Source organism: Dermacentor variabilis, chromosome 4, assembly GCF_050947875.1.
Source record: "Dermacentor variabilis isolate Ectoservices chromosome 4, ASM5094787v1, whole genome shotgun sequence".
NCBI classification, from domain to species: domain Eukaryota; kingdom Metazoa; phylum Arthropoda; class Arachnida; order Ixodida; family Ixodidae; genus Dermacentor; species Dermacentor variabilis.
Window position 1 is genome coordinate 196,410,212 of NC_134571.1, and position 27,236 is coordinate 196,437,447.

At 46.6% G+C, this 27,236-nt stretch overlaps 1 protein-coding gene across 4 annotated transcripts in view; it reads right to left on the bottom strand.

The window, feature by feature from the left end:
* The window catches only part of LOC142580039 (alpha-crystallin B chain), a 69,833-nt gene that overhangs the window by 14,193 nt on the left and 28,404 nt on the right, over positions 1 to 27,236 (bottom strand). For 2 of the 4 annotated variants that reach the window (XM_075690775.1, XM_075690776.1), the window contains exons 2-4: positions 17,114 to 17,476; positions 9,020 to 9,196; positions 5,039 to 5,235 (exon numbers count right to left, since the gene is read on the bottom strand). In XM_075690775.1, coding sequence (XP_075546890.1) covers positions 5,039 to 5,235; positions 9,020 to 9,196; positions 17,114 to 17,365 — 626 coding nt within the window. In that variant the 5' untranslated portion in view covers positions 17,366 to 17,476. Of the gene's footprint in view, positions 1 to 545; positions 5,236 to 9,019; positions 9,197 to 17,113; positions 17,477 to 27,236 lie in introns of those variants that run through there. The other 2 variants (XM_075690779.1, XM_075690777.1) reach the window with 2 other exon arrangements.

The following is a 27,236-nucleotide window of genomic DNA, read 5'->3' on the forward strand; positions in this document are numbered from 1 at the left end:
AGGTGGGAGTCCAAGCTAGGCCTGGAGCAACTGGCCCAGGCTAAGTGTGGCCTTCAATAGGCAGGTTCGGGCCTTCTAGGGCTAAAAAAACTGGGCCCATGCAGTGTTCCACTGTGCGACACGTCCACTGATTTCACATTCATTGGTAGTTATCCGTCTAAATCAGTGAAAAGTCAAGCTGAAATTCGAAACCTTGAATCCGAGACTGCCATCCGATGCCACCTAATGGACAGCAATCTTCACCCCATCTATGTGAATTCACTTCTTCACAAATTCAAGAGTAGATAAGCTGAACCGGAAGTGACCATTTTCCTTTTCCATTTTGTTAACTAGGTTCTGTCATTGTATTGGTCAGTGACAAGATTTACAATTTCTGTACTAAAATATGACTATTAAAAGTCAAATGCATTTTCATCATCAAATCAGCACTCTTCTACCTTCAAATGCAGTAGTACGTCGACAAATCATTAAAATTCTAAATAGGACTGTAAACATACCACACATGGAATTGGTGGGACCAGTGTATAATAACATGACCACACAACTTAACTTGGCAACAGCACAAGCTGCACTTTATTGGGCAAGGCATGTGTGGCTTTGCAGCACACACACACACACGTGGTACAAAAGAAAGGAACTGACAAAGCAGAATGTGCTCCACTTCTCTAATGTCACAGGACTGGGGGAGCAGAGTGTCATGGCAGCTCGCACTAGGCACAAGAACGTACTCTACATCATGTTTCATTGCTACCCATGCAAAAAGGAAAAGGCTATGCACAAACACAGCTATGGTCCCACCAATGAGCTCCATAATAAACATGCGCCCACAAGAAATGAAAACATCACCACACCAAGCCATAGAGTACTGCCACAACAAGTGACTGTGTACAGGGTCTGTCAACAAATTTACAGCTGTACCAATACAAGTGTGACAACCCACTGGTAAAAATAAATCATCTCTGCAGCAGCTTTAATCCAAAGTTTAGGGCCTGGTAGCTCTCACCAGATATCCCAGCTGACACTTTTTTATTTATTCCTTACCCTTCATAAGGAATTACAAGCTTAAATCTTTCAACTCCAGTTGTAAGTGCCACTGTGGAACTGTTACATTCATCTTCTTGGTTCAATGGGGCCTTCTTTGTAATAATAACAGCTAATCCCCATTGCACCACAGCAAACCAGAGGATAAGAAAGAAATTAAATTTTTGCAATATTAACCTATTTACTGACATGAGAAGCACATTTGTGTCTCCAAGCAGTAAGCTTGTTAAGTTTACATAATCAGAAGTGGTTCAGAATGTCATCTCGAAATCATGCAACACATTACAAGCCATCACAGATCAATGTCAGGATTTAAACAAGTCTTGGCAGTTGTTGAGCCAAGTAACACAATTGCATTTTCATACACAAAGAGAAAAGGCAGCACTGTGGACAACTTGCAAATCGTATCTACAGTGCACAGGATTGTGAATAGGACTATTCTTACCAAATACAACCTCACATTAAATTCAATACACATTCAACAAGGAATTCCAAATTAGATATGCCAATTCTATAATGCTTGTGAGACAGCCCGCATTATATTCAGCACATACATCTATTTGAAATTTCTGCATGATTTGCATGGCAATTTATTATGATCCACAATTTTGGATCTCTTGTTTTTGTAGCTTTCTTTCTATTGTAAAACTGAAACTACTGCAAAGTAAAAATCAGTGAACACGTCAGAAATGCAAGTAGTATACGATAATTTCATTGTGATATTGCGAAGAGCTTGTTGGTAATAGAGAAGGTAAAACAAGATCATAAATATCATCAATTGCTTCAGCCCAACTGTATTTCAACTTAATCCAAATAAACAGTTGAAGCTAAAATGTGGTGAAGTAGTTCTAGTTAGCTAATAAACTGTTCTGCACAACAATTTGTGCTCCTATATATCTACGGCAACAACCCTTCAAAATATATCTAGAGCCAGTTGAAGGCACATGTTTAAAATTTTGACATCACTGCAAGAACTGCTATTACCAAATGTAACGATGTTGCACATCAGCATTCTATATGTGAGGGGGCCAGACACCCTTTCTTGTCTTTTAGCAAAAGAAGAACAAACTATGATAACTAGCCACACTGATGCCCCAATAAAATATACTAAAAACTACCAACTATAAAAGACATTCATAGCTAACATGCATTGCAGCAACTCTGTGTGTGCCATTCTTAACACACCCTCTCACCGAGGAAAAAAGAAGGTCATAAAATAAGATTGTCATGGTAATGCCAAGATAAAACAAAATGGTACTCAGTAAAAGAGCTGGAGAGCCTTTAAATAAAACATACACTTGGGATGTGACATTTCCTCAAAAAGACACCAAACACCACACTTGCATTTGTTCAGATTGCACCCAGCACAACCATTGTCTATAACCTCGCCGGTTCAGACATATACATCTATGCCACCATGCCCTCTCTAAAAATAAGTACTATATGGAAGCGAGCAGATGCAAAACCCACAGCTGTCGATGCATAGCTAGAATTCGTAGGATGGCACGGCCAGTGTGGCAAACAGTGACGCCTCAACACATGCAGCTTCAAACTTGCCCAATGAAAAGGCGCCGTACTCGGCACATGAAATACCTTCCAGTATATGCAAAAGCAAGTGTGAAACAATATAACACGATAAGAGGTGCCTGTCTTTAAAAATTTAAATACCACAATTTTCCCTATACACGGCCACGCAGGCCAAAAAGTCATGATTTATTTGACTAAGACACTAAAATTTTGTTCATTTATGTATAAGCAGCATGCACTGTGAATACAGGGGGAATTACATGGCTGTTCTTAACCACTTCTTAAACATGTTGCCAGAGGAATCAGGTTTTTTTTTTTTCTCAGAGGCAGCTGTGAGGCACTAAATCGCAAGACTTGCTTATCCACATAAAAATTGGTCACTTCTTGACATAATAAGTTGCTGATGGCCAAATAGCTTACCATGCACTATGCCAAATATGTCAAATTTTCTTGTGCACAGCCAAGTACAGCTCGTTTTCATTTAGTGTAAGTGAAGCTGCACATGTACAACAGGCAAGGCAGCACAGCTGCACTGCCATAGCACTTTGGTTGCCAGGCACTGTAATATTTCAATAAAGCACTGTCAAAATAGAGTACTCTAATGAAACAGTATAAAGACAAAGCAGGAGCTACACCCATGAAATTGCACTGGTCTACCATCTTTCACTAAAGATTCTTCTTTTTCCCCACTATAACCTGTGAGAGAAGACTTTCAAACTAAAGAAAGGTAACCTTCTGCTTTCTTTTCTGTCACATAACTCTCAAACATGAAAAAAAAAGCATACCTGGTCATAGAGTACTACATTATGCACAGAAATATCGAAGGAGCATACTAAAAAAATCTTTCTGTATAGCTGCACATTGAAAGGCTTTGGAAGTTGCCAGAAGATCACTTTGTGACAAATTCGTGCCAGCTACAGATAGCTTGCCATGAGACATCACAGACAGCATGTCCTAATCACAGCGTGCAACTGTGCCACAGGATACAGGTTAAAAATGAGCCTGTTGGATTGAGGCACAGCCTTCCACCATCTCAGTAGCACTCCAGCATGGTAGCCATGAACTGATGTCAGTGCAAACCACCAGTAGCGAAAGCTAGATAACAGGTGCAACGAATGTTGACTACAGCTGCATGCAACCCACTAGTATCCGACTGGTGATCCCCAGCAGATTGCATATTGCAGCTGATGGACAGACTAACGTGAAATGTATCTGCCATGCCAATGCATGCAGACATGCCAAGCAGCGCTCACTGTGACAATGAACAATTGCAGTTGCAACACATACGAAGCTGCATGAAGCTTGGTTGATGTGCATTTCCGTTTTGTGTTCAAGCACTCGCTCGAGACTTCTCGTGCCCAATTTACGGGTAAACCATGCCAACTCGGTTAATCAGTGACAATGCAGCACTTTCCTCTTCGAACGCTTCTGTTGCACAATGCATGAGGAAAGCATAGCCCAAATTTTCAAACTCCGACATACGTCCCTTCGTGCCATCTCTAGCAGATCCTGTCGCTTCTTGGTTTAGAGCACTTCATCTCAAAACTGCACAAGGTGCGGGTATCTAAAATAAATAAAAATTAATTGGAACAACAGTGCAGAGATAACGAAGAGGTGCAAGTGCAAGATGCAGCCAAAGGTACGAGATGTGTGTGGCTTACAGCTTGTGCACACTGCATCCTTGAGCCTTCAGGACACATCTGAAGTTATCAATGCAGCTGCTCTCTTTGTGCAAACACACAACAGTGATAGCTAGCTGTAAAGAGAACTAGTTTTGGAGAACATATAGAAGCCTCAGTGCGGCAAACATCTTATCATAACCTGAAGAAATGTCTGAAATTGAGTGCCAGGTCAACATGTCCATACCTTACCAAGGTCTGTGAAGTAGCCTGACAAAATGTGTGCGGAACTTTATAAGTTTTATACAAGGCATGTGAACTTTTTGCGCACATTTGAGGGTCATGCATACAATAAATTCTGTTGCTTACAAATCTCACACTTTTACAATCTTCTTAAAAACTTGCAAAAATTTTTTTTTGCTGTTCTGACACAGTTTTCTTTATTTGTCAAAGAGGGAGACACCCTCACCTCTCTTGATCAGGCATCTGTGTAGTGAAACCAGGTTAAGTGATCAAGGCTGCCCACACCATTTTCTCATTTGCACTGCTGTACCTACATACCTCTAGTATACCAATCCGAGTGTGAAGCAAAGGCACTATTTCTTTTTTTTCTTTCTATCCTGCAGACCAGAAATGTGCTGTAGGGAATCACCAGAAAGGTCTAAGTGTGAAACGACCCTGCACTGGCTGATATCGCAAATGCAATAACCCTTATTACCTCTGCACCGACTTTATGAGGCACATGTAAGCTTCAGGCAGACCAAATCCCGTGAACATGCCTCAAAGAGGACAGGAAACAAAGAGTTGGGAAGTGAGAGAAAGAGGGAGTGAGAGAGAGGGAGGCACTCTACTTCTTGTCGATGGGGATGTTGCGCTCCTTGTTGGCTGCCTCCAGGGCCGGCAGCGGGGCCTCTATTGTGAGCACACCGTCCTTGGACAGCTGTGACTTGATGTGCTCGGGGTTGGTTCCCTTAGGCAGAAGGAACTCTCGGTTGTACTCCCGGTACACTGACCGGTTCTCAGACTTCTCCTCGTGCTTGGCATGCACCTGCATTTGAACATCAGTACCACTGCTGTAGAACCTCAAAAGACCTAAGAATCAGTTAAAGGGGCCTTAAAGAGAAAAACGATTTCACCTGGATTAGTAAATTACCCTTCTACAACATCAAAAATACCACCGTTACCACAGGAAGGGGTTCAGCAAGCCGGGAAAGACACAAAAAGTAGAGTAGCTATGCCATCTTGAAGTTCCCGCACCAGTTGGCCATGACGTTATGGATTCTGATGGCGTCTGCTAGGGCCTAGTTAATTGTTTATCAGTAAGAATGGACTACGCTGTTTTAAAGGAGCCATAGATTGAACATGACATGTGAGCACGGGGTAACAGGATCAAGTGTGCGCTAGGGGAAGCAGGCAAGCGGGCACTTCTTCCTCTAACCCTATCTTGGTTGTAATCTGTGTCGGGTGCAAAATTTGGCGGCACTGAGATGTCTGGTGGCTTGACGTGTGCCGTCTTCTCACATGCCTAGCATTGGTGGCCACGTAATCTCAAGTTTCGGAGACACGTTGAAGTGAGAGGTAGCACAAAGTGTTTGTTGCCCGCTGTTGGTGCTCTTCACCCTGCCAGTGTTGTGACAGCGAGTGTCTGTGGTCATAGAGCGAGATCTCTTCATGTTTGCCTGTGCACACACGACATCATTTAATTACTATTTGAATTTGACTGCAATTTATACAGCCAATAAAACAACAAATCTTAGTTCATGTAGTTCTCTAATACTTTGCTATTGCTTTCAATGCTCCACCTGTCGGATGAAATTGATACCTTCTTTTTTTAGGCATCAAACTGTGGAATCCTAATGTAAGGAACCTGTGATATAAGAACTATGTCATGTTTATCACCATTCAAATGCAATTTCCTATCTTTTGTTCAATTCTTTAGTGTGGAATGATTAACTGACAATTGTCACTTCCTGCTGCAGTTTTCCATGTTCAATTGTTTACTTAAACATGCTTAAATCATGCCAAGGCTCAATTACTAGATTGCACGATCAATTGCTGTACTTATTCCATATCTTTGGATTTGTTTTATCTAAATGCAATAAAATATTGTTTAGCATGCTACTACATTGCTTACTATATTGTGCTATGAAATTGTGAATTCAGAGTTGCTGATTTTGTTTTTGTTCTAGTACTGATTACTTGTTATTGTTTTGTATTTGTCTGCTCACGCTTCAGTTCTTTGACATGCTCAGGATGAGAGGTCCCACTACAGTGGCTTCACTTTGGGACCTCCTTCCATATTTCTTTTTGTCTAGTGTACTTCCACCACATATGGGCGAATAAACTATATCTCTCATCAAAATCTCTCTCATTGATTAAACTACTAGCATGGTGTGAGGCCCTCTGTGGTCAAGATATGAAACTGTGAGGGCAAGCTCTGCCTGCCTATAGTGCTAAAAAGCAGAAACAATCATCATATATCAGCTATGTTTATCCAAAACAGCGAATTTTCTCATCAGTTCCATAGATAATCTGGCACTTAGCACACCACTGACTTGTTACTGCTGCTATTCTTACATACTTGCACATAAGCTTTTCGCTGTGTAAGTTGCACCAACAAAAATTTTTGGGAAAGAAGAAATGCAACATTGACTGAGTCACTTCACTTTGCTTCACTGTGCACAGAACATATTAAGTGTACTGGGTGCATCAGCCATGCAGGCCCCAACGCAAGATCGTCTGGTTAATGCAGTTAGCACAACCAACAGCACTTTTGTAATCTACCCATCGCCTATTCTGCGTAATCAGAATCGTCCAGTCGTGCACATTTGAAGAAGGAGAGCAAAGAGAAACATCAAATAAGTTTAGGCTGACACAGTATACTTTTAAAAGTACCCTTTCTTTATTTCTACAAAATCAATATGTCGAAAAACGAGAGATGTGAGCAACACTGACGGTCAGTAAGCTTTGTGACACTATCTGTCGCACAAGAACTAAACCAACTACAACGTTTTAGTTTATTCTCATTTGATTAGATGGTACAATCAGCCCACACACTTTTCATGTGCACGAATTATATCAGGCATGGTCAGGGGTGCACATTAGCAGCCAAATGAGTATAGTACTTAGCGGTGTCACTTAGAAAGTTAGTGTTCCAATGCTGTGGGCTAATGACATGACACTGGGGAGTGCTTATGATTAATCCTAATGATGTGAGGTTATTTAACATACACAACACACTCTTGAGTTCTTAAACCACACTAAAGACACCACGCTGAGCATATACTCCTCACTGCTGATTGATTTTGTTTTCCTTGCTTGTTTTTCTCGCATGCGCGGCCGCAATCTGCGAGACTTTCTATCAAATTAAAACTTAGTTGTAAGTCCAGTGTTCCCCATCCTATGTGCTCCTCCTTCTACTTGTGCTCGCGTTTATTCCCCTTGCTGGAACCATCATACCCTTGCTATACTCTGTTTCAGTAGTTTCATGCAGCACTGTGGAAGCTACAGGCTTTATCGACCAACCAGGAGGGCAAACACATCTTAAAGGTGTCCTTCCAACCCTGTTCTCTAATAGCGGAGAGTGCTTCACTGTAGGCGGTGGCAGCATCTATGAAGGCTGCAACTGTGCAGCAAAGTCAGCTGTTGCGATAGCAGCGGTAGAAAATTCCGTATTCGCTCTGACACCAAATAGGCGTGCATCTTCAAAATATTCTGAGATACAGAGGAGAAGGAGGATCGCAGAGACAGCGAAAGCGGACTGTTCACGAGGAGCACTAGGCCTGCGTGTCGCACAGTATAGAGGCACCATCTCGTGATCCCCCTTGTAACATCTGCTTGTACATGGTGTGCTTGCTGGCATTTGTAAGTGTAGCCATTTTTTGCATCAGACTTTGTGGACGCTTGCCGCACTCGTTCTACACTGTTTCCACCATGCTCAACGCCAGCTTATTTGTTCCTTTCACATAGAAAAGCAGCTTGGAATGATGCCACACAAACAAGTCTGTGGATGACATTTTAGCGAAGGACAAAGCACTACCCAGGAAAGAGTCCTCCACGGTGCTGTGGCTGTGCCGACTACACGTATGAATTTAGCCACTGTCAAAGCAATTAATTGTCGGTAATAGGCGCAAATTATGTCTACATGGCTACATTGTACTAATATTTTTGTTCTTTGCACATTTTCATTCGACCAAGTGGAGAACTGTAAGTATCATGGAGCCTCAATAAATATTTTATTAGAAGACAAAACGAAATTGCACAATAAACTGCCCTGCGACGTACAGAGGAGCTTCCAAGCAAACATTTGCCAATAAGTCCACTTGTCAAGGCCATTTAGTTGTGCAACAGGTTTCGAACTGTGGCATTACATTTCACTGCGCAAGAATCTACACTCGCAGGTCGGGCAGCCTTGGCTCTGCTGCAAGGAGCTATTGAAACGGAGCACAAGCATCAACTCACCCCGAAAACCACCATACTTAGCACACACCTTGAGTACCAGAGCACTTCTATACTGTCCAATTTCATTATAACAAAGTTGCATCTGACGAAAAACAGTTTCTATACATCTAATATTCTTTACAAACATATAAGACAATTTCTTATTTACTTTGTTATTTTCACATCCGTTATATCGAGGCTTAACTGTATTCAACCTCCATGAGAATGCACTCGGCAACAGGGCACCATGGGCACTGAGCCAGCAAAGCCGGTGCTGAGATGGACTGTGTCACCAGTGTCCATTCTCCATCTGTGGCTCCCTGCTCAAGCTCAAGATTTTGCAGCCCTCACTTTCGAGAAAGGCAACGGTCACTTGAACGCCCTGCACCCACCTGCAGCCTGTTGTCGATGGTCTTGACGACAATCTCTTCGGGTGCGTACTGGGAGACATCGAAGCGCAGCTTGAGCTGCTTGGTTCCGTCCTCGGCATCCTGAATGAGCGGCGAGTTCATGCTGTCCAGCCAGGTCTTGCTGGCCGCACCCATGCCTGGTGGCAGCTGGCCCGATCCCTGCTCTCCCAACACGGAGCGAAATGGCACAGTGCAGCAAAGTTAGACATCAGTGCAATCCTGTCTCCCTTCGAGTGCATCACCGTAGAAACCAAAAGATGCCTTACTGAAATCATGCAAATAATTTTACTTCTAACTTTAGTTCATGTAAACAAAAACAAAAAAAAAAAACCAATGACCAGAACCATAGCCTCCAACCTGCTTCAGGGCCTGCCAGATTGACCCAGGCGTCATCTCAAAGGGTGCCGCTGATCCACATGGGGTGAGAGACAACATATTTAAGGCAGGGTAACAACAAACCATGAGAACACCAAGCTATCCAACCACATATCACATAGTAGCAACAGGAGAAAATTGTCTTTGCTCGGGAAGCAATGCTGGTTCTGAGAGGTGGTTGGAGGCAGCAACAGGCAATTTAGTGTTGAAAACCAACTACAAGTACAACATCCACATTTTAACTGTCACTACTACTAGGTATTTACTGCGCTCTTCTCTTTCTTCCAGGGGGACCGGGAGGGAGGGGGAGGGATAAGCAGGAAGCACAAGAAATAGGAAAAAAGCACTACAGACACTTCATAGGCACAACTCAAATGATGGCCACTTCCCTGCATGATTTTGGCAGGATCTGGCAGGCAAGGAATATGCAGCCTGGTTTCAGTTATAAGAACAGACAAGTACGTCCGGACGACATTTTTGAATTAAGTAAAAAAAATTATGATATAGGTTTTGTGGTAATGAAAGTGAATTCAACCTTACTTTCTCAACAAAAAAGTTATTTTACCCGAAAAAAGATCCCAATATTTCTTATGCTTCGTGCCACCATCCCCAAACTGTAAATTATTGGCGCTTTCTCAAATTATTACAGCAATAGTTTTCACTCTGTAACCAAAATATGTTTTTTTCAATTATAGTAACTGAATGTTCTCCTGGGCAGAATACATATGATCATTTGGGAGCTTCAGATGGTGAACACAAAAATTTCAAAGGTAGCACAAGCTTCAGTTTGGCTCACATTTCCACCCTTTCTGTTACATCAAATGACAAACCCAAGGGGCTGAAATCTTTCACACTCCTCAACTAAACTGCTGTCTAAATTGATGAGAAAGTTTATCATTCCTGCCATTTTCCTTCCTGTACAAAGTTGTGCCCATTGAACCATGTTTATCACTACATGGAAATTTTTAAAAATTCTACGAAAGAAACCTCACTTTTTATTTCTTTCATACTGCTTCCAGTGAATCTAAGACATGTGCCCTATCAATTCATGAAATAGTACTCTGATTTTTGCTGCAAGTGCACATGATATAGCGAAACAAATACGACCCATTTCTTGTAATTTCAGTTGTGGCTGGAGGTATGCATTACAGCTTCCAAGGCTGCTTAAAAATATTCTAACCTTTACTAAAAATGCTTCCCTTTTCTAGTGAGAAAACGCTGATAGTGATTTAAACAGCAGCTGCACCAATACCTCGCAATAGCCTCCAAATACAAAATGAAACACCATCGTTCATTGGGCATTTCTGCAGTCTCACATCCAGCATAGCCAGCGCTTTGATGGAAATAGCACATGTGCGACCACAGCACCGTGCTCGTTTTTGATGTCTCCCATCACAAGGTTTATACCACTGCAGCCAGGATCGATTCCTGGCGCATTCGGCCGACTTTGTGGCTTGTGGTTGCAGTTACACGAGACTTTAGTAAGTTGCAAGACGGCATGCAAGTGGCGCCACTTGCCATGGTGCTCTCCAGAACTGATGGCCCTTCCGATAATTGGCGGCGGGTGTTGTGTTTGTCAATCAGAAGAATAAGAATGGGCTGGGGTGCATTTGGCAGGCATTCTCAGATCATGAACAGCAGGTTGCCATTATCCCTCAAGAGAAAAATGTACAACACAGCTGTGCCTTACCAGTACTCACGTACGGGGCAGAAACCTGGAGGCTTACGAAAAGGGTTCTACTTAAATTGAGGACGACGCAACGAGCTATGGAAAGGAGAATGATGGGTGTAACGTTAAGGGATAAGAAAAGAGCAGATTGTGTGAGGGAACAAACGCGAGTAAAGGACATCTTAGTTGAAATCAAGAAAAAGAAATGGGCATGGGCAGGACATGTAATGAGGAGGGAAGATCACCGATGGCCATTAAGGGTTACGGACTGGATTCCAAGGGAAGGGAAGCGTAGCAGGGGGCGGCAGAAAGTTTGGTGGGCAGATGAGATTAAAAAGTTTGCAGGGACAACATGACCACAATTAGTACATGATCGGGGTAGTTGGAGATGTATGGGAGAGGCCTTCGCCCTGCAGTGGGCATAACCAGGCTGATGATGTGTTCGTCTGTATCTGTAGCGTGTAGTTGTGTGCACAGTTACGTGGCACCGACAAACATAACAGTTCGTTTCCCTCTGTTAGGCTGCAACACAAAGCACCCGTGTTTTGCTCCCTGCCTTGCCCTTTTTTCAGCTCGCGTAGGTCAGCTCAAAAGACCACCAATGGAGCTGGGCGTCGCTGCATGCAGACAGCTTTATCGCACAAACTTCACACAGCAAGTTCGTGTCAACAAAATGGCTGTTCTCCGAGATGGGACATGGCAAGAATTCATGTGACGGATTTGGCGGTGTCATCAACCACCATGCAACCCATTACAACCTCCGAGGTCTGGCAACATCTATAATTAAATCTGCACGAGAGCTCATGGAAGGACTCGGCGATAAAGTACCCAATGCGATGTTAATCCGTCTTCCTGAAGAAAGCTTGAAAGAGCTAAGAAAAGAAAAAAAGGTGCCTGGCACTCACTTCCACCCTGTCCATGGCATTCAGTCGTGGCATATGCGACAGAGCAGTCAGAACAGGACTCGTACGTTCAGGTGTAAGTGGGAAGAGTGATAAATATGCAGTTGAAAATGCTGAACTAAAGAAAACCAGTCATTCGCTCTCTATAATGATTTGTTCATTCAAGGATGATAGTCCTGAGGTTCTTCATGTAGGAAACATTTCGTAGCTGAATAAATAGCCTAATGTGAATCATAGCTTCCTGCTGAATGTATCCTGTCTCTGAGCAAACAAAAAAAATTAGAGTGAAAGCACCTTTTTTGTTCTCACATTCAGAGTAGACCAGCAGTCCTGGTGTACTGTGGCAAAGGCAAAGACAAGTATACAGAAACAATGAAACATGCTAAATTTGTACATGCAAAGACATTTTTTGTGTTTATATTGCATACTGCAGCTGCTAAGTTATTGAAGGTACTGTTTACCAGGCTTTTTTCTGTGAAAGGGCGCAATATTAACTTTACACGAGGGCCATTCATTTCGGAAAGCTAAGGAAACTACAAAGCACACTTTCACCCACAATTAGAATAGCACAACATGGGTCGTATTTGTGCCACTATTGGCCTCGAGCTCCACCACTGGAAAAGCTGGCGCCACCGTCGGCATGACGTGGTAGGAGGGATCACGTGGACATAGCGGCCGCGTCGGCTGCTTCGGGCGCGCCGAAGCGAGCTGAAAACGAGTTTAAATTCCCTCGTACGTTGCGGTCCTCATTTAGTGGCGAAATTTTCCCGCTTCGAGTGTCTCCTTTACAACGCTTGAAAGCACTACAATAGGTAGTGGCTGCCTTTGAAGGCGCGCAACATGTTAGGCTGACGCACGTAACGGAGGCCGGTGCCAGCCTTATTCACACGTAGCCGCAGGGCAAGAAGATGCGTGAAGCTTGGCTCGCGGAACATAAAGCCGGCAAACTGTCATCGGCTACAACTCAGGTATGCAGCAAGGACAGACGCGAGGAAGGTTTCTGCTACGGCGCCCGGTCTGCGATGTTCTGAAAACACGCACTGAGACGCTCGCCCGAGTCCGCTGCCCGACTAATGTCGTGACGGTTCGGTCTATGAACATGTCGATGCTATAGATATTGGCAAGTTCAGTGGAGTGGAAAGGCAGCGGTAAGAAGCACATTTAAAAAAAGCATGGCATATGGTCATGTTTGTGTTATGAATTAACGCACTAAATTACAAAAAAAGGAGCAGCGGGAAATTGCACGCTGAGAACACTGATAAACATACAGTGCGACGCAACTCGAGAAATAGTATTGAAAGGTCAAAGAATTTAAAAGAAAAATAAAGATTAAATCGTCGCGACGGCGCCGAAGTCTCTACAATGAAATTATTTTTGAACAGCTGTGATGGCGCCCACGCAACAATGGTTGCTTGTATACTGTCAAATGCTCATATTCTGTGGCCTAAAGCTCATGGCACGGTTCGAAAACGCATGCGCGGAGAAAACGAAACAGTGCGCGGACAAGCATGCAGACGCGCAGTCGGTCGCTGCGAATCTGCGCGATCGCTGCATTGAGGCTTCGTTCTATGACACTCCATTTAGTTATACAAACACTATAAGAAGATATTTCACATAGTTTGCTCTCAGCGTTTACCTACTTTTCACGCAAGAAGCCGGTTCGGGAGACTCCATTGCGGCGACCGCGCGCAGTGGCGTCCACTGTACGTATTCGGTAAAGAGATAGCGTCTGTAAACGAATGTGTGCTTTCAGTTTGTCCAAGATTATTATTTAGACAGTAAGAAACTTCTCTCGTTTCGAAAGTACTTACAGAAATGTCCGGGAGAGCTCAGGCGTGGTGTTTTCAGTGAGCACTGACAGCAAAACCTATGAGGAGCGCGCCACGTGATCCCTCAGACTACGCCAGCGAGGCGCTTCCGGTAGATGGCGACTCCGTAACTCCTCGCCGCCAATATCACATTGACTTACAGCAAAAAGCAACATATTAGTTCATGAATTGATAGGTTGTATGCCTTACATTCACTGGGACCATTTTGAAAGAAATAAAAGTCGATTTTATTTTATACAGCACAATTTTTTAAAATTTCCAGTTAGTGATAAACACGGTTGATTGGGCATCCATTTTGTACAGGAAAGAAAACGTCTGGAAGAATAAACATTGGTGTCAATTAAGACAACAGTTTGCTTGAAGTGTGCAAGAAGTTGCAGCCCCCTAGATTTGTCATTTGATGTAAAAAGTGGAAATGTGAGACAAAATTAACTTTGTGCTATGTTTGCAATTTTCTTTTTCTACATCTGAAGCTCCCAACAAGATTATAATTATTCTGGCCAGGCAAACTTTCAGTTAATAGCATTAAGAAAACTTATTTTGGTTACAGTGTGAAAACAATTCCTGTAATAATTTGGGAAAGTGCCAGTAATTTGCAGTTTGCAGATGGTGGGCTCAGGCATAAAAAATATTGAGATCGTTTTCTAGGTAAAATATATTCTTTCTGTGGAGAAAGTAAGTTTGAATTTGCTTTTGTTGGCAAAAAAACTACATTCTAAAATTTTTTCACATAATTTCAATATGTAGACCTGACATGGTTGGCTGATTGTTCAACTGAAACCAACCTGCAGAAGACTGACTGAGCTTGTTTTCAATACCAAGCATGACATTCTTACAAGAGGGAAGTGGATGCAACAGCAACAGCCTTGATTCCTAACTCCTCGCCATTTATGGGAGAAGCCTAATTCTTTTAAAACACCAGTAGGAAGTAAGCTTGACCCATAAAAACATCAGCCATAAATAACCTTGAAAAACAAAAACTAGCCTATTTGTATAAACACATTAGAGAAACCCAACGGAAACCTCTTGTTCTCCTTCTGTACAGGCCCTTGCATAATTACAGCACTTCTGGTCAAGTTAAGGAAAAGCAAACATGAACATCACAACATGCAACATCACAACAAGGAGTGCCCCGGCTGCAGATGAGCAAGCAGGAAAAGTGAGATGGTGTCTAGAGCTTACATATGACTGCCAAGCCAAGAGGCACAAGTTCATGCGAAGCGGGAAGCAAAGGATAGGCTCATGTGACATTTGCACAGTGGCCGTATCTCTTCCAACTCAAGTGCTGCGTGAATTGTGTGAAATTGAAAAATAAAAAAAGAATACTGGCACAGCTCTCATGCCTTTAGAACATGTGCAACAAAGCAACTAGTTAGACGAAAAAAGCCCAGGCATATGTAGTTCAAGCAAGTCGGTCTAAAATAAAGTATGTGTGCTGCAGCGTTGACATGCAAAACAGATTGCAGAAGCAATGACAGCAGCAGTACAATTGTGCCATTATGCATTGTGCCATTAAGTGCATTGCAGTGCATTGTGCCATTAAGGAGCCGCATTTCGGATGCATAAAACGTGCCAAAATCCAAGTAAAAAGAGTAAATACAAGCATAACATCAATTTTACCTTTGAGTGCAACTTCACGGAAATGCACTTAACGCTACTGTGAAGCCACATTTAAAGGCATGTTTGATTACCAAAATGCCATAAACTAAAGCAAAATACACGTACAAACGCGTTTCATATTGCTGTGATATTGTACCATGCTTAAACTGAAGCATAAATGAAGCAGGTGATAGCTATATGTGAAGAAGAATACTGTCTCAATAATTTTACTTTGCACCGACGATTGTAGCCAGGCACATTTAATATATGTAAATGCAGTTTCTTATTGCTGTACGTGCACCTTACATCCTCAGATTTTAAAAATATTTTTGCCAGAATTTCTTACAGGTGCGTTGCATAAGCAACACGTAGTTCTATATGAAAAAATATGGCACGTTAGTTCAGCCTTGGAAAGGCGTTGGTGCCAGGTTTGATCTCCAGACCACAACAAGCTTTTCTTGAACTGTGAATTTTCCTTTCTGAGAAACACGTCTGGGTTTCCTTTGCAGCTTCCATTGACTTTCAGGAAAATGACTATCTTTAACATTTCACTATAAATTGCCTACAGACAATCATGGGCATTCATTCATTTTTCATGCAAACGTAAATTGTGCCTAATGATATGTCATTATCATATAGCCCACTGGATATGGCACTCAAATAAGTTCACGAAATCAACAGGAAATTTAGATGTAAATGTAAACTGAAGCACAAAAGAAAGCTTTATTTTACTCATCAATCCTCAACCAAATAAATTAGTAGTTCACGAGAACTTCATTTAAATATGTCCGGAAACAGATGTGCTTCTTTGTATGTTTGTTTTTCTTGTCTTTCTTTTCTTTGGGGGGTGGGGGGTTGGATAGGGCAAAAAGAATGGAAAGTGCAAAACGTAGCTTTACAAAATATGGCCCAGCTGCGCATGTGCAGCATGTCAGCCTCACGAGACGTTTGTATACATCCCAGCATTTATAGATGGTGATGATAGATCTTTATTGACATCCCCTTTAATTAGACTTTCTGTTAGGAAAGAAACAAAGAAAACAAAAATGGGAGAGGAGGGGCAACAAACAGTCACCTAGACCGCTTGGTTTAATCAGGCTCTACTACAACTATAGCAATCTACCATTCTGCCTATCTCTCCTTGATCTTTTCTTCATTAAAACCTCTATCTCTATATCGTAGTTAACCATGCCTGTAATAACTAGTTCTATCAATCTCTTCCCTGATTTTGATTCCACCAATACTTAAACATCTTTCGTAAATCTCAACTGCTGACCAGTTGATACTTCCATTCACTTTGAATCCCCTAAGCTTCTGGAAAGTGCACATTACCTACAGTTCTTCCTGGGTGAATATCTTGGCGTACCATTACAATACTCCCAAGTCATTTTCAGACTTTTTTCTGCAGCAGACACATGCCTCATCCTGCTGCAAATATTTGCTCTGGTTTGTTTTTGTCCTCAGCCAGCCATCTCTGGCCTCAAATAGCAACGCGCTGCCCTGTGTGTAATTGTACAGACGTTCCCTCCTGCATACAGCTGCAGTATACTGCAGCGCCACCCTTCCTCCCTTTGAAGAAACTCCCTAGAATCTTTGCGCCCACATGCACTCTTCCCTTTCCACTAGTTTTCAACGCAGACAAGCAGATCAAGAGGAAGAAAAAGAGAGAAACAAAGCGGCATGCCAAAAGCCATGCACTCACAGCGGGCTGCATAGCACCGGAGGCACCACCGGGGGGGACGGGCCCGGCCGTCATGCCTGCACCCACCTGGAGCGGCGCAGAGCTCTTGGAGAAGAAGTCGCGCTCATGGTCCATGAGCTGGGAGCGGAAGCGCGACATCTCCTCCTCCATCTTGCGCATCTCGGCCTCGAAACGCTCCCGGATCGAGCTGAACTCATTGTCCAGGATGCTGAGGTCGGACTTCTGGATGGGCACGCGGCGTTCGGGGGCCATCTCTCGATGTGTTGTCCCGCTTTCGACAGTTGGGGCGGAGGTCACTGCTTTTGGTAGCGGCGGGAAAGGCGGCCCTGGGTGTGCTCGCTTACACTGCCTTCGCTACACCTCCTGCAAGTAGATGTGCAATAAAACGTAAATGAGCAACCAGAGAGTAGGTTCTACACGATGGGTGCCCTTTACAAATACTGTACTTAAAGAGCTTCCTAATAACTCTTGCTACTCATAGCCATCAGTCCTCTTCTCTTGGGTTACGTCTGCCCTGAAATCTCGTCCAAGAGCACGTGATGGTGTGTTCGTATAAATGCTGCGGAAGTGGGAGGGGGAAGGGGTACTGTTCAAGTAATTATTTTGGCCGGTGGATAGTTTTGACAAATACGCGACAAAACTAAATTATTTCTATATGGCAATGCTTTCTATAACAGCTAGCTATGAATATATAATGGACAAACAAATTATAAAGTGTCCATCGTTATCCACATATTGTAACAGCTGCAGTAATAAATTTATAAAACCAGCTATAATAACTATCTAGAACCTCATTCTTTTTCTTTTGTTCCGAGACTATTCCTTTTGTAACTCCCCAAAGGCTATTGCTAGCTTCTTGTCCAAATCTTTCAGGAAGACAATGTTGGTGGACCCTAGAATTAACAAATTTTATGTGCAACTGCTGAAGCACTGCACAAGAGCCGATGTATCTATTACATGAATTAATGGAATCTACAACTTAAATTCTCACCTGAAATTTGGGATATATACATTAACTTAGCATCTTGAACATACACTGCGCAATAGTAAATCACAGTGAACATTATACTTTGTGAATCATAGCTGTTTCATCAGCTATACTTCAGTGCCAATAAATGAATGCAATTATTACCTATTTTTATGTTTCATCTAATTATCTGCGTAAGTGAGGTTTCCCAAGGTGACATCAACGTGCTCATAGTTCCAGTCTTAATATCATATGAGCACGTTTACGCGGGCTGCGATGTGCTCAGCCGCGTGGACAGCCATACGCAGCTACAGCCGGGCCAGAGGAGACACGCACTCACCCGCCCTCCCTCCCAGCGCGTGTATGTTACCGCCCGCTCAACTCGCCCCATCCCCTTTGCGCGTGCTTTTATCACGTGACCTCCAACATAGGCGCACAGGAGGACGGCGCGCATCAAGACACCATCTTTCTCGGCTCACCCTCGCATGCTTTCCCTCGCACTCAGCATACAGTGTGCGGTCTTTTCGCATTTGGACTTAATGAGGAACCCCACGTTGATGCTAGCGGCAAAAATTCACTTGGAGTGTTCACACAATTGCTATTGCAATAAAAGCGTTAATGAGAAACATCACAAAGTAACAAAGTGCAAATTATGAACACTGTGTGCCTGGGTAGTACCCAACTCTAGACTTATCGACCAGGGAAGCTAGTTCACCTTGGATGGACTGCTCGAGCCAACATTTACGAGGATATGCAGAAGACACTCAGAAGATGCGCAAGCTGAAATACTTTTTTTTTTTTCACAAAGTTCAGGCCGACTTAAAGGGGCCCTGCAACGCACCAGGGAAAGCTTGCTTGTTGAGCGGCACCGATGGCATATTGCCTCGATGAGGCGATCTTGTGTACTTCAAAGACAGGATGTGACGTGTTATAGTGTTGCTGTATAATGATTGGTGTAAGAAAAGTTTGTTCGACTAAGAAAAGGTGCACGGCACCACACTCTAAAACAAAATTACACCCTTTGGGTCATATCTTGCCACACAACAATAATGGTTATCAGTCTTGTGCGCATTTCCTTCCTTTAATGCTGCGAGCCCGGTAGTCACGAACGGCATGCGCATTATCAGCAAGACATAGCATTCTCTACAGGAAAGTAGCGAGTTTAGTGTTTTTGAGAAAGGAAACACAAGCAAGACAGATGATGATTATTGTTGTGTGGCAAGACCGAAAGGGTATACATTTGCTTAAGAGTGCACCAACGAAAAGGTGCAGGTGATGATAGCTATGGTGTGCCGGGCTGCACCCACTCATGCTGCAAGGTTCAAGAGTGCACTGTACCGTGGCGGCATCTTGTTTTGCACCCTATTCAATCGAGCATGGAGGTGCACCGCTGCACCTCGGGGAAACGAAGGCCTAGGTGCACTGCACCGTGAATAGGTACACAATGTGCTGGGAAACTCGGCCGAATCGACAAAAACAAAACAACAATATGCTTGGCGTAATGTGTGTTTTACGTTGCCACAATGCTGAGAGTACTGCGAAAAAAGCTACGGCATTACGTTTCACAACTTTAGGTATCGCAGAGCTACGGGCAAGGTGTTGCAACCATCGGAATGACGCATCAGATGCCGAGCACTTTGTAGAGTTACTGTATATGCTAAGTTGATGCTACCTAAGGTAGCATATACAGTAACTCTAGCACTTTCGTGCACTGACGGCCGCGTGGTGGGAGCTGTTGTAACCGTAAAAGTGACGCCATGGCCTCCGAGATTATACCGCACTGTGGTGGTGTGGTGGCGGAGGCCATGCAACGAACGAGATGGAACTATAGCTGGAACGCCATCAGAAGGAACGTTTTTAGAATATCAGAGGCTGAGCAGGCTTGGCAACTATGGCATGCCGATTTCCGCAAATGCCCTGCTGCTATTGTTGGCACCGTATGACGTCGAGTTGCGGATAGCTCTCACTTAATTCTGGCCGATAACTTGGGGTTGCGTGGGATAGTCAATTTTCATGATTCTTCTTTTATACACTGTGTTCTATGACGTGCTCAGAATAGATTCAGAGCAAATGAGGTGGCCCTAAAACGGCGTTGCAGGACCCTTTATGCCTTTCTGAACTAGACATGTCCCTGGCATGGTTTACAAATTGGGTTCGCATCAGTGTATTTCGTTCCTTTCAATGTTTTTAATGCGTTTTAATGAAATGGTTAATCTTAACCGCCATCAAGTAGGACTGATGTCGACTCCGAAGAAACGATTTGTGATGTAACACACAACGACAAATTATAGAATGATGCATTATCACTCTACAATCAAGTGGCAACCTGCCGAACACGGTTTATAATGTAAGAAAGGCTATCAAGGAATGTGCTAGTGTTCTAAAAGGACGAATGAGAAACATATTTTAACATGTTAACATGATGTTGGCTTGTTTCCACCTTCATGCAAAGTATATGCGCGGTTAGTTTGACAACGTGATCTTCGTAGCTATAACCATGCTAATTTATACGCTGCGCTGTCCGTTTCCAAATACAGGGTTCATCAATGCGCGTGGCGCCCCCCGCAGTATCGGGCTGTGAGCGCGTCGAGAGACAGAGTCGTCCGGAAATCGTCCTTGCGCACGCAGGCCGTAAATTGTGTGTCGAAAGCAGCCCGCTTACGTAACGGGGCACACTTACTAACAGGTGGCGCGACCGCATGGCGTGGGCGGCAGTGGCGGATTCGAGGGAACGAGGCTGATCGAAACGGCGGGATATGCTTATACGCGGCGAGTCACGCACCCCGCGTACGCCGCGCATTCGGGCGAGCCCGCGGACGCATTTAGCGCAGGCGTGCAAAAAACAAGAAGAGCAAAAACAGCGAAGCGACGAGCGGCACAGACGGCGATCAGCATCGCAGAGCGTGCGCCAGCGGCAATTCGCCGGACGCCGCGAGGCATACACGCGCCTCTACTCCCACTCGGATCCAAGGGGTCCGCGCCGCTCTCGTAAGCACATGGACCCGCGATCGAAACAGCGGCCTTGGCGAGATAAGCGCGGCAGACATCGGGAAGAGAGGGCGGGGGCACCGGCGAGGCCAAGCCACGGCTCGAAAGCGGCGAGCTCATTCCTTCCCTCCGTGCTTTCTTTCTCGGCGACACGGCAGACGGGCGTCCGTCCGAGAGACGCCGGGAACCGGCGGTGTCGCAAAAGCCAGTACGGCGCGACTGGCCGCACAGTGCCCACTTATCGTAGAGATTTCTCTCTCGCTTTCATCACTTGAGTACGCACCAGCTTGAATTCACCTGCGCGAACTACCTCGTTGTACTCCAGGATGAAACGGAGATCGATATACAGTGTTTCCTTAACGAGAGTTCCTTCTTACGTTCGTCTATGGCGGCTAGCCGTCACAGTCTAACCCTGGGACCCAGGCTCGGTCCGCAAGCCCTCGTGGCACGGGCAGTAATGCCTCTTTGCGGCTTTGCACGGGTGCCTTGGACAAACCGACATAAATGTGAATAACGTATTGGTATTGTTCCCACGGTATTGCACTTCAGAGTGCAGAGTGCTCCGCCACGTTGTACGCGAGCTGTGCGGGAAAGCCAATCACTGGATCTAACTTGGAGAACGCGTGGAAAGGGCGACCTCGGCGCAAAGCGGTCAGGGGCTCCGCAAGTGCATCTTGAGCGTGGGGGGACTGGGCGGGACGTCATTTTACCTACGCAAACATCCTTCTGTTATTGGGAAACCAATGCTTAGTTTACTTATTACTGAGTAGTCGGCCCCTGCTACGATCCTCTGTTGAAGAGAGCTAAATTAACACCACACCGCCTCGCTCCTCGTGGCCGCGGATCAATCCGACAGCGCGACACGCCCTCTTGCGCATCCGTGTCGAGGTCTGCGCGCAAACGCAGCTGCGTCCCCGAGCGCGCTCTCTCGGGCGTGCATCGCGCACTTGTTAGCTCCGGTGAATCGATGTTGACTGCCATTACGTCACCCCTTCGTCACTCACCCGCCGTGGTTGCTCAGTGGCTATGGTGTTGGGCTGCTGAGCACGAGATCGCGGGATCGAATCCCGGCCACGGCGGCCGCATTTCGATGGGGGCGAAATGCGAAAACACCCGTGTGCTTAGATTTAGGTGCACGTTAAAGAACCCCAGGTGGTCAAAATTTCCGGAGTCCTCCACTACGGCGTGCCTCATAATCAGAAAGTGGTTTTGGCACGTAAAACCCCAAATATTATTATTATTATTACCCCTTCGTCACCTGACGCTGTGCACAACTGCTGAGCGCAATTAAGTTCCACGCCGCGCTTGATTCCCCACATTCCACTGCACTACATGACGGGTCAAGGGGACGCAAGAGTGCCGTGTGCTTCGCGGTTGCGCCTCCCATTGAAGAACACCGCGGTTGTCGATTACGGAGCTCTCCACTTCGGTCCCCTCAAAACCCAGATGTATCTAGATGTATCCATAAGCATGCACGTATCTCAAAGCTTAGATTCGTCTATAAACACCGCATCGTCAATCAAAGGGTGCCAACGAACGTTACTCGATGTGCGAAACGTATCACACAAAGCACCGCAGCAGCGCGATCGCGACTGCCTGTAACCTGTTGCGGTATAACGTTCCACCCATAACCATTGCCACGGCTCGAATACTGCACACATCGGGTGCACAACCGCGTCACCAAACAAGACGGTTCGCTGCGCTTCCAAGCCGTGCCGTCGTCCCCTCGTCCGACAGACATCGACACATCAGGAGAAAGCGTCGTGTACGCAGTTCGTAAGAAAGCCGGGGACACACATTTTCAGACGTTTCGCAATACACGCGGTGCCGAATGTGAAGACGCCGCCGCTTTTTGCTACCCTTGTATAAGCGTGTGTACCCTTATACACACGCTCGGCCCACTAGCTCACCCTTGGAAGTTTCCCTTCTCCTGGAGGCACTTTCAACAGCTGTCGCCTTTCAGGAGACGACTGGATGGCACGTAAGTTCCTGCAACGTTCTTGCAGTTCGCGTGTTCCCCGTTCGGTGACCACTAGAAGAACGCAGCAGCCTCCAATTAAAGTAGGAAACGCAGACTCGTGTGCCGCAGCTGAACCGTAAGCACAGTGGGACCACCGCGAGGAGGAAAGCGAAAGCTCCCCCTACCGAAGGATCGCTGCGCGGTCAGGCCGCAAGCGCTGGTTCAAGCAACCCGCTGAGCGCCTTTCCGCAGCGGAGCACAAAGACTACCATAAATCCGAGTGAACACCCGAGGGACAGCAATGCGCAAGCAGAGCGAAGAGTAACGCGAAACGCAGACACGCAGCAAATAGGAAAAAAAATAGAAAACAAGTAGTACCCGTCGATCGAAGCTGGGAGCGGAGACACAAAAGGAACAGCCCCCCCCCCCCCCCCCGTTTGTGTTGTATAGCTAACGGCCACAATGCCGCGATACCAACGCTTTCAAACTGAATTCGGCGCCACGCAGAATGCGTCTCCTCGCGCATTCCCTGGTCGCGTCGCGGGAGCAGCGCCTGGGTCTCCTCCTCGGCAGCCCCCTCCGTCCTGCGCTACGCGCCCAATCGCGCCCACCCGCCCGCGACGCCGTCTCGGTCCGACGCGCCACGACGAGCAGGCCCAGACCGAGCGCCCCGGGGCGCGTCCTCGTCCCCGCCTTGGCTGGGCGCCGACGGCCGCGTGCCCACCACGGGGCAGCCCTGCGTGTTACGTCGCTCAACGGACGTGCACTGCACCCCGGCGACAGGGCCAAACAGCCGAGAGCACGGGAGCGAGCGCCTAGGCGCGAAGGGTTTTAACCGCGAGTAAACCTGCGAACGGTTGGTAAAATGCCACTCGCGGTAAGTCGTCGAACGACGTTATGTAGGTGTCCCGCAGGTGTCGATTACTACACTGTCAACCTTGCAGGACACTCGTTTCACAAAGGTGTAGAATACTGCGTCGTGCAGCAGCATTACGGGAGGGTTCGGTTCCAGTACCGGACGCACACGCTATTAATTCCGACACCCGTCGATAACAGATACGGCGCACTGTGCCGCAATGGCCGGATCCTGGCGACAACCCCTCCCCGCCCAAAGAAAAGCAAAAATATGCCGGCACTTGTTCTGGCTCAAGACTTATAGCACTCGGGCTTGCGCAGAGAATTCGTGCGCTGACGAAGGCAGAATGTGCAGTCAGCCCATCTGACCGCCCCTCCACGCTAAGTCTGGGATCACCCAACGGGTGGTGTGCCGCGCACGTCGGTGGTACAACGTTCAGAAGTGCTGGTCGCGAAGAACAAGGAGAGACCGAGCTTATACAAATGCCTCCTCCTAATAGCCCCGTGGCCGCGTCCAAAGAATCGTGGCCGTAAGCGACGTCCCGTTGCAGAACACGGGGTCGCAGGTTGTACATCCCCTCACCGAGGCGGCTGATTGGGACGGAATTCGACAACGCTCGTATGGGTCCCGTTTCGTGATGTTGGAACCTAACGCGTAACGGCCAAAGCAACGCCGCGTGTGGCGAAGGAACGAACTCAAACGGACGGGCTCCTTCCTGGAGTAGCGGCCGCTTCGAATTCGATCTGCACGCTGGCGGCAGCTTCGACTGCTTCGAACATGGTCGACAGCTGCGAAACACGGAATAGCGCCAACTCGGACTATGCGAAAGCTTCTCTTTCTTTTCTTTGTTCACGAATTCGATAGGACGCTCGGTCCCATCAAAGCCTCGTTTGCGGAGATTGGGAATGGCGGGTCGAAAGGCATCCGCCATGCAGCAGCCTGCCGTGGCCACGCGCATCCACATTCCTTTCGGCAACGCAGATGCACGCGAGCGAGACGTTGCGGAAACAGATTACCTCCTGCAGTGCACGTGGTCACCGCCGATCGCGCGGACGCATATGCGCCATCTCGCGCATTGGCGCAAGACGGAAACTCTGGTTCGTCTGTATAAGAAGCGTCGCACTCGCCGTTTCGAGAGCACCTCCAATCCACGAACGACACTCGGCATGCAAGAGCCGGCACGTCGCAGGCATCGACGCGTGAATCACGTCTGCTCGCCAGATTCGATCGACGTCGCAGATGTCCCGTCGTGTGTATTTGTGTTCGCGTCGCGAAGCAGCTTGGAGGCTTCTGACGGCCAGAGCCCGCGCGGCGGCCGCTGTGTGTTCGCCGCCCGTCTATCGATGCCTTCCTCCGGGCCACGGTGCTGCCACTGTTCCTCTTGCTTCCTCCTTTTTCCTCCAATGTGCGCGGAGCCAAATCTTAGTGCGCCTTTACGACATTTCCAGCGCTCGCGGGTTCCGCAGAAAGAAACCCCTCAGAAGAGCACAGCAAATTGAGACAGTACTGTGAGTCCAACCAGTTTCAATTAGCCCATATTTGTGCACTAGATGTATACTGCTCTTTCTGGTATGGCAGGCTGTTTCTTGCTGTTTCACCGTTTGTTCCAAGGTAGCCCCGCTTTCTGGATGAAGTATATAGTGCGCGTCAAAGGTCAAGCAGGAATGCCCGTTATAGTCTAGATGGGCAGATCAAAGGCCTACCCAAAGGACAGAATGTTGAACGAGTTAGTTTGATTTAAAAAAATCCAGCGGTAAAGGACAAGAAAGCGTCGCTGATGTCCCTTTGGACGTGCTATCCTCTTTAGCTAGCTGGTTGTTTTGCATACGAATCAAACGAATAGACTAACAATCTGCCAATTTCGGTCGGTCGGTCGGTCGGTCGGCACAAATTTGGGCGAAGAAACAGTTTCTTGAACGGCACAAGAGATGACAGACACGCTGAACTTGCACATACGAGAACGTCCATAGATGATTGGTTAGCCCAACGTGCCTATAATCAGGCGCGACTCGAGCGTTACTGTAGCCAACCAAAATATCGAGACTCTCCTCTCTGGAAGAGGCGTTGCCAATGTCGCCGCCGCCGCTATTGCACCGCGAAGGAGCGTTATGTGCTGCGGCTGCTTCGCGCGCCGTCATAAACGTCGCGTGGAGGGCGGCGCGCGCAAGCTGCCAGAGGACGACGTCGTCCAAGACAAACACTGGCACGAGGCACTCGCCGCCAGGCACCGGTTATACACACACAGCGGCCGCCGTATATGCGCTGCTATATAGTGTTTACCTTTCAGTTGGGAAGTGGGAAACACTGAGACGCGACGTTGCGAAAACACACTCGCGTTTTCAGATTCAGGCGTTGGCGACGCTTGAAGAACAGCAGCCGAGAGACGCGAGGACACCAAGCCTGCACGTCAGCGCCGTGCCATGCCTTTACACAAGGCTTCGGCTGTGTTTGGCCGGCACGAAAAGTCCACGCCGAGACAGCTGCGCGCGAGCAAACCGAAGAAAACGCTGTCGGAGACTACGTGAAGACGCGCAGCGGCGATCTCTGCCAAGTGGCGATACCTTTCGTACCGGCGGTCGCACAATCCCAGAATCTATATATGACGCGTGTATCAGGCGGTACGCAGCAGTTTACCACAACCAACTCCCGGGAGAAAAAGGAAAGCCACGTGACATGGAGTGGGCCATCGATTCGCATTGCAGCATGCACACAGTCTCGATGCAGCATGCACTTTCGCCAACGCAAGCACATTGCACATAACCGAAAGTGCGCACGTGAGCGCGCGATCCTGCATTACACAGAGGCCATGCGGGCCGGCGTCGCGCAAACAGGCGAGCAATCTGCAGATATATATATACCTGCGGTTTCTTCCTCGCACGTGCAGACGAGCCTACGCGACCGTCCCTGGTGTCCACAGTCGGGCCGACGACAGCTTCTGCCACAGCCGCGAGCTTTTATCGAGGACACGCGGACCAAACTCGGCGTGTCCTCGCAAGACACCACAGCTTTAAGTGGTTCTTTCAGTCGGAAGAAAGGCACCGTGCAGTACTTGTGAGGAGACCTATCGCGAACAGGCGGCACATACTTGGCATGGCAGAAATATTGATTTCACCGAAGGCAATCGTGCGAAGCAGCGCTGCTATGAGACCGAAGCGACATGCGGTGAGGGCGTGCACTTCATTGGATGTCCTCACACTCTCGTGTTCTCGTTCTTCCGCCCTGTTCCGGTGCAAGTATACGCCTCGTCGGCTCAATTAAAAAGCGCTCCCAAACACGCGTGCGCCCGCGACGCAGACGTTCCTGCGCTTTTTTACCCACCGTGCAACTGCACGACCGTTTAGGCCCGCTACCG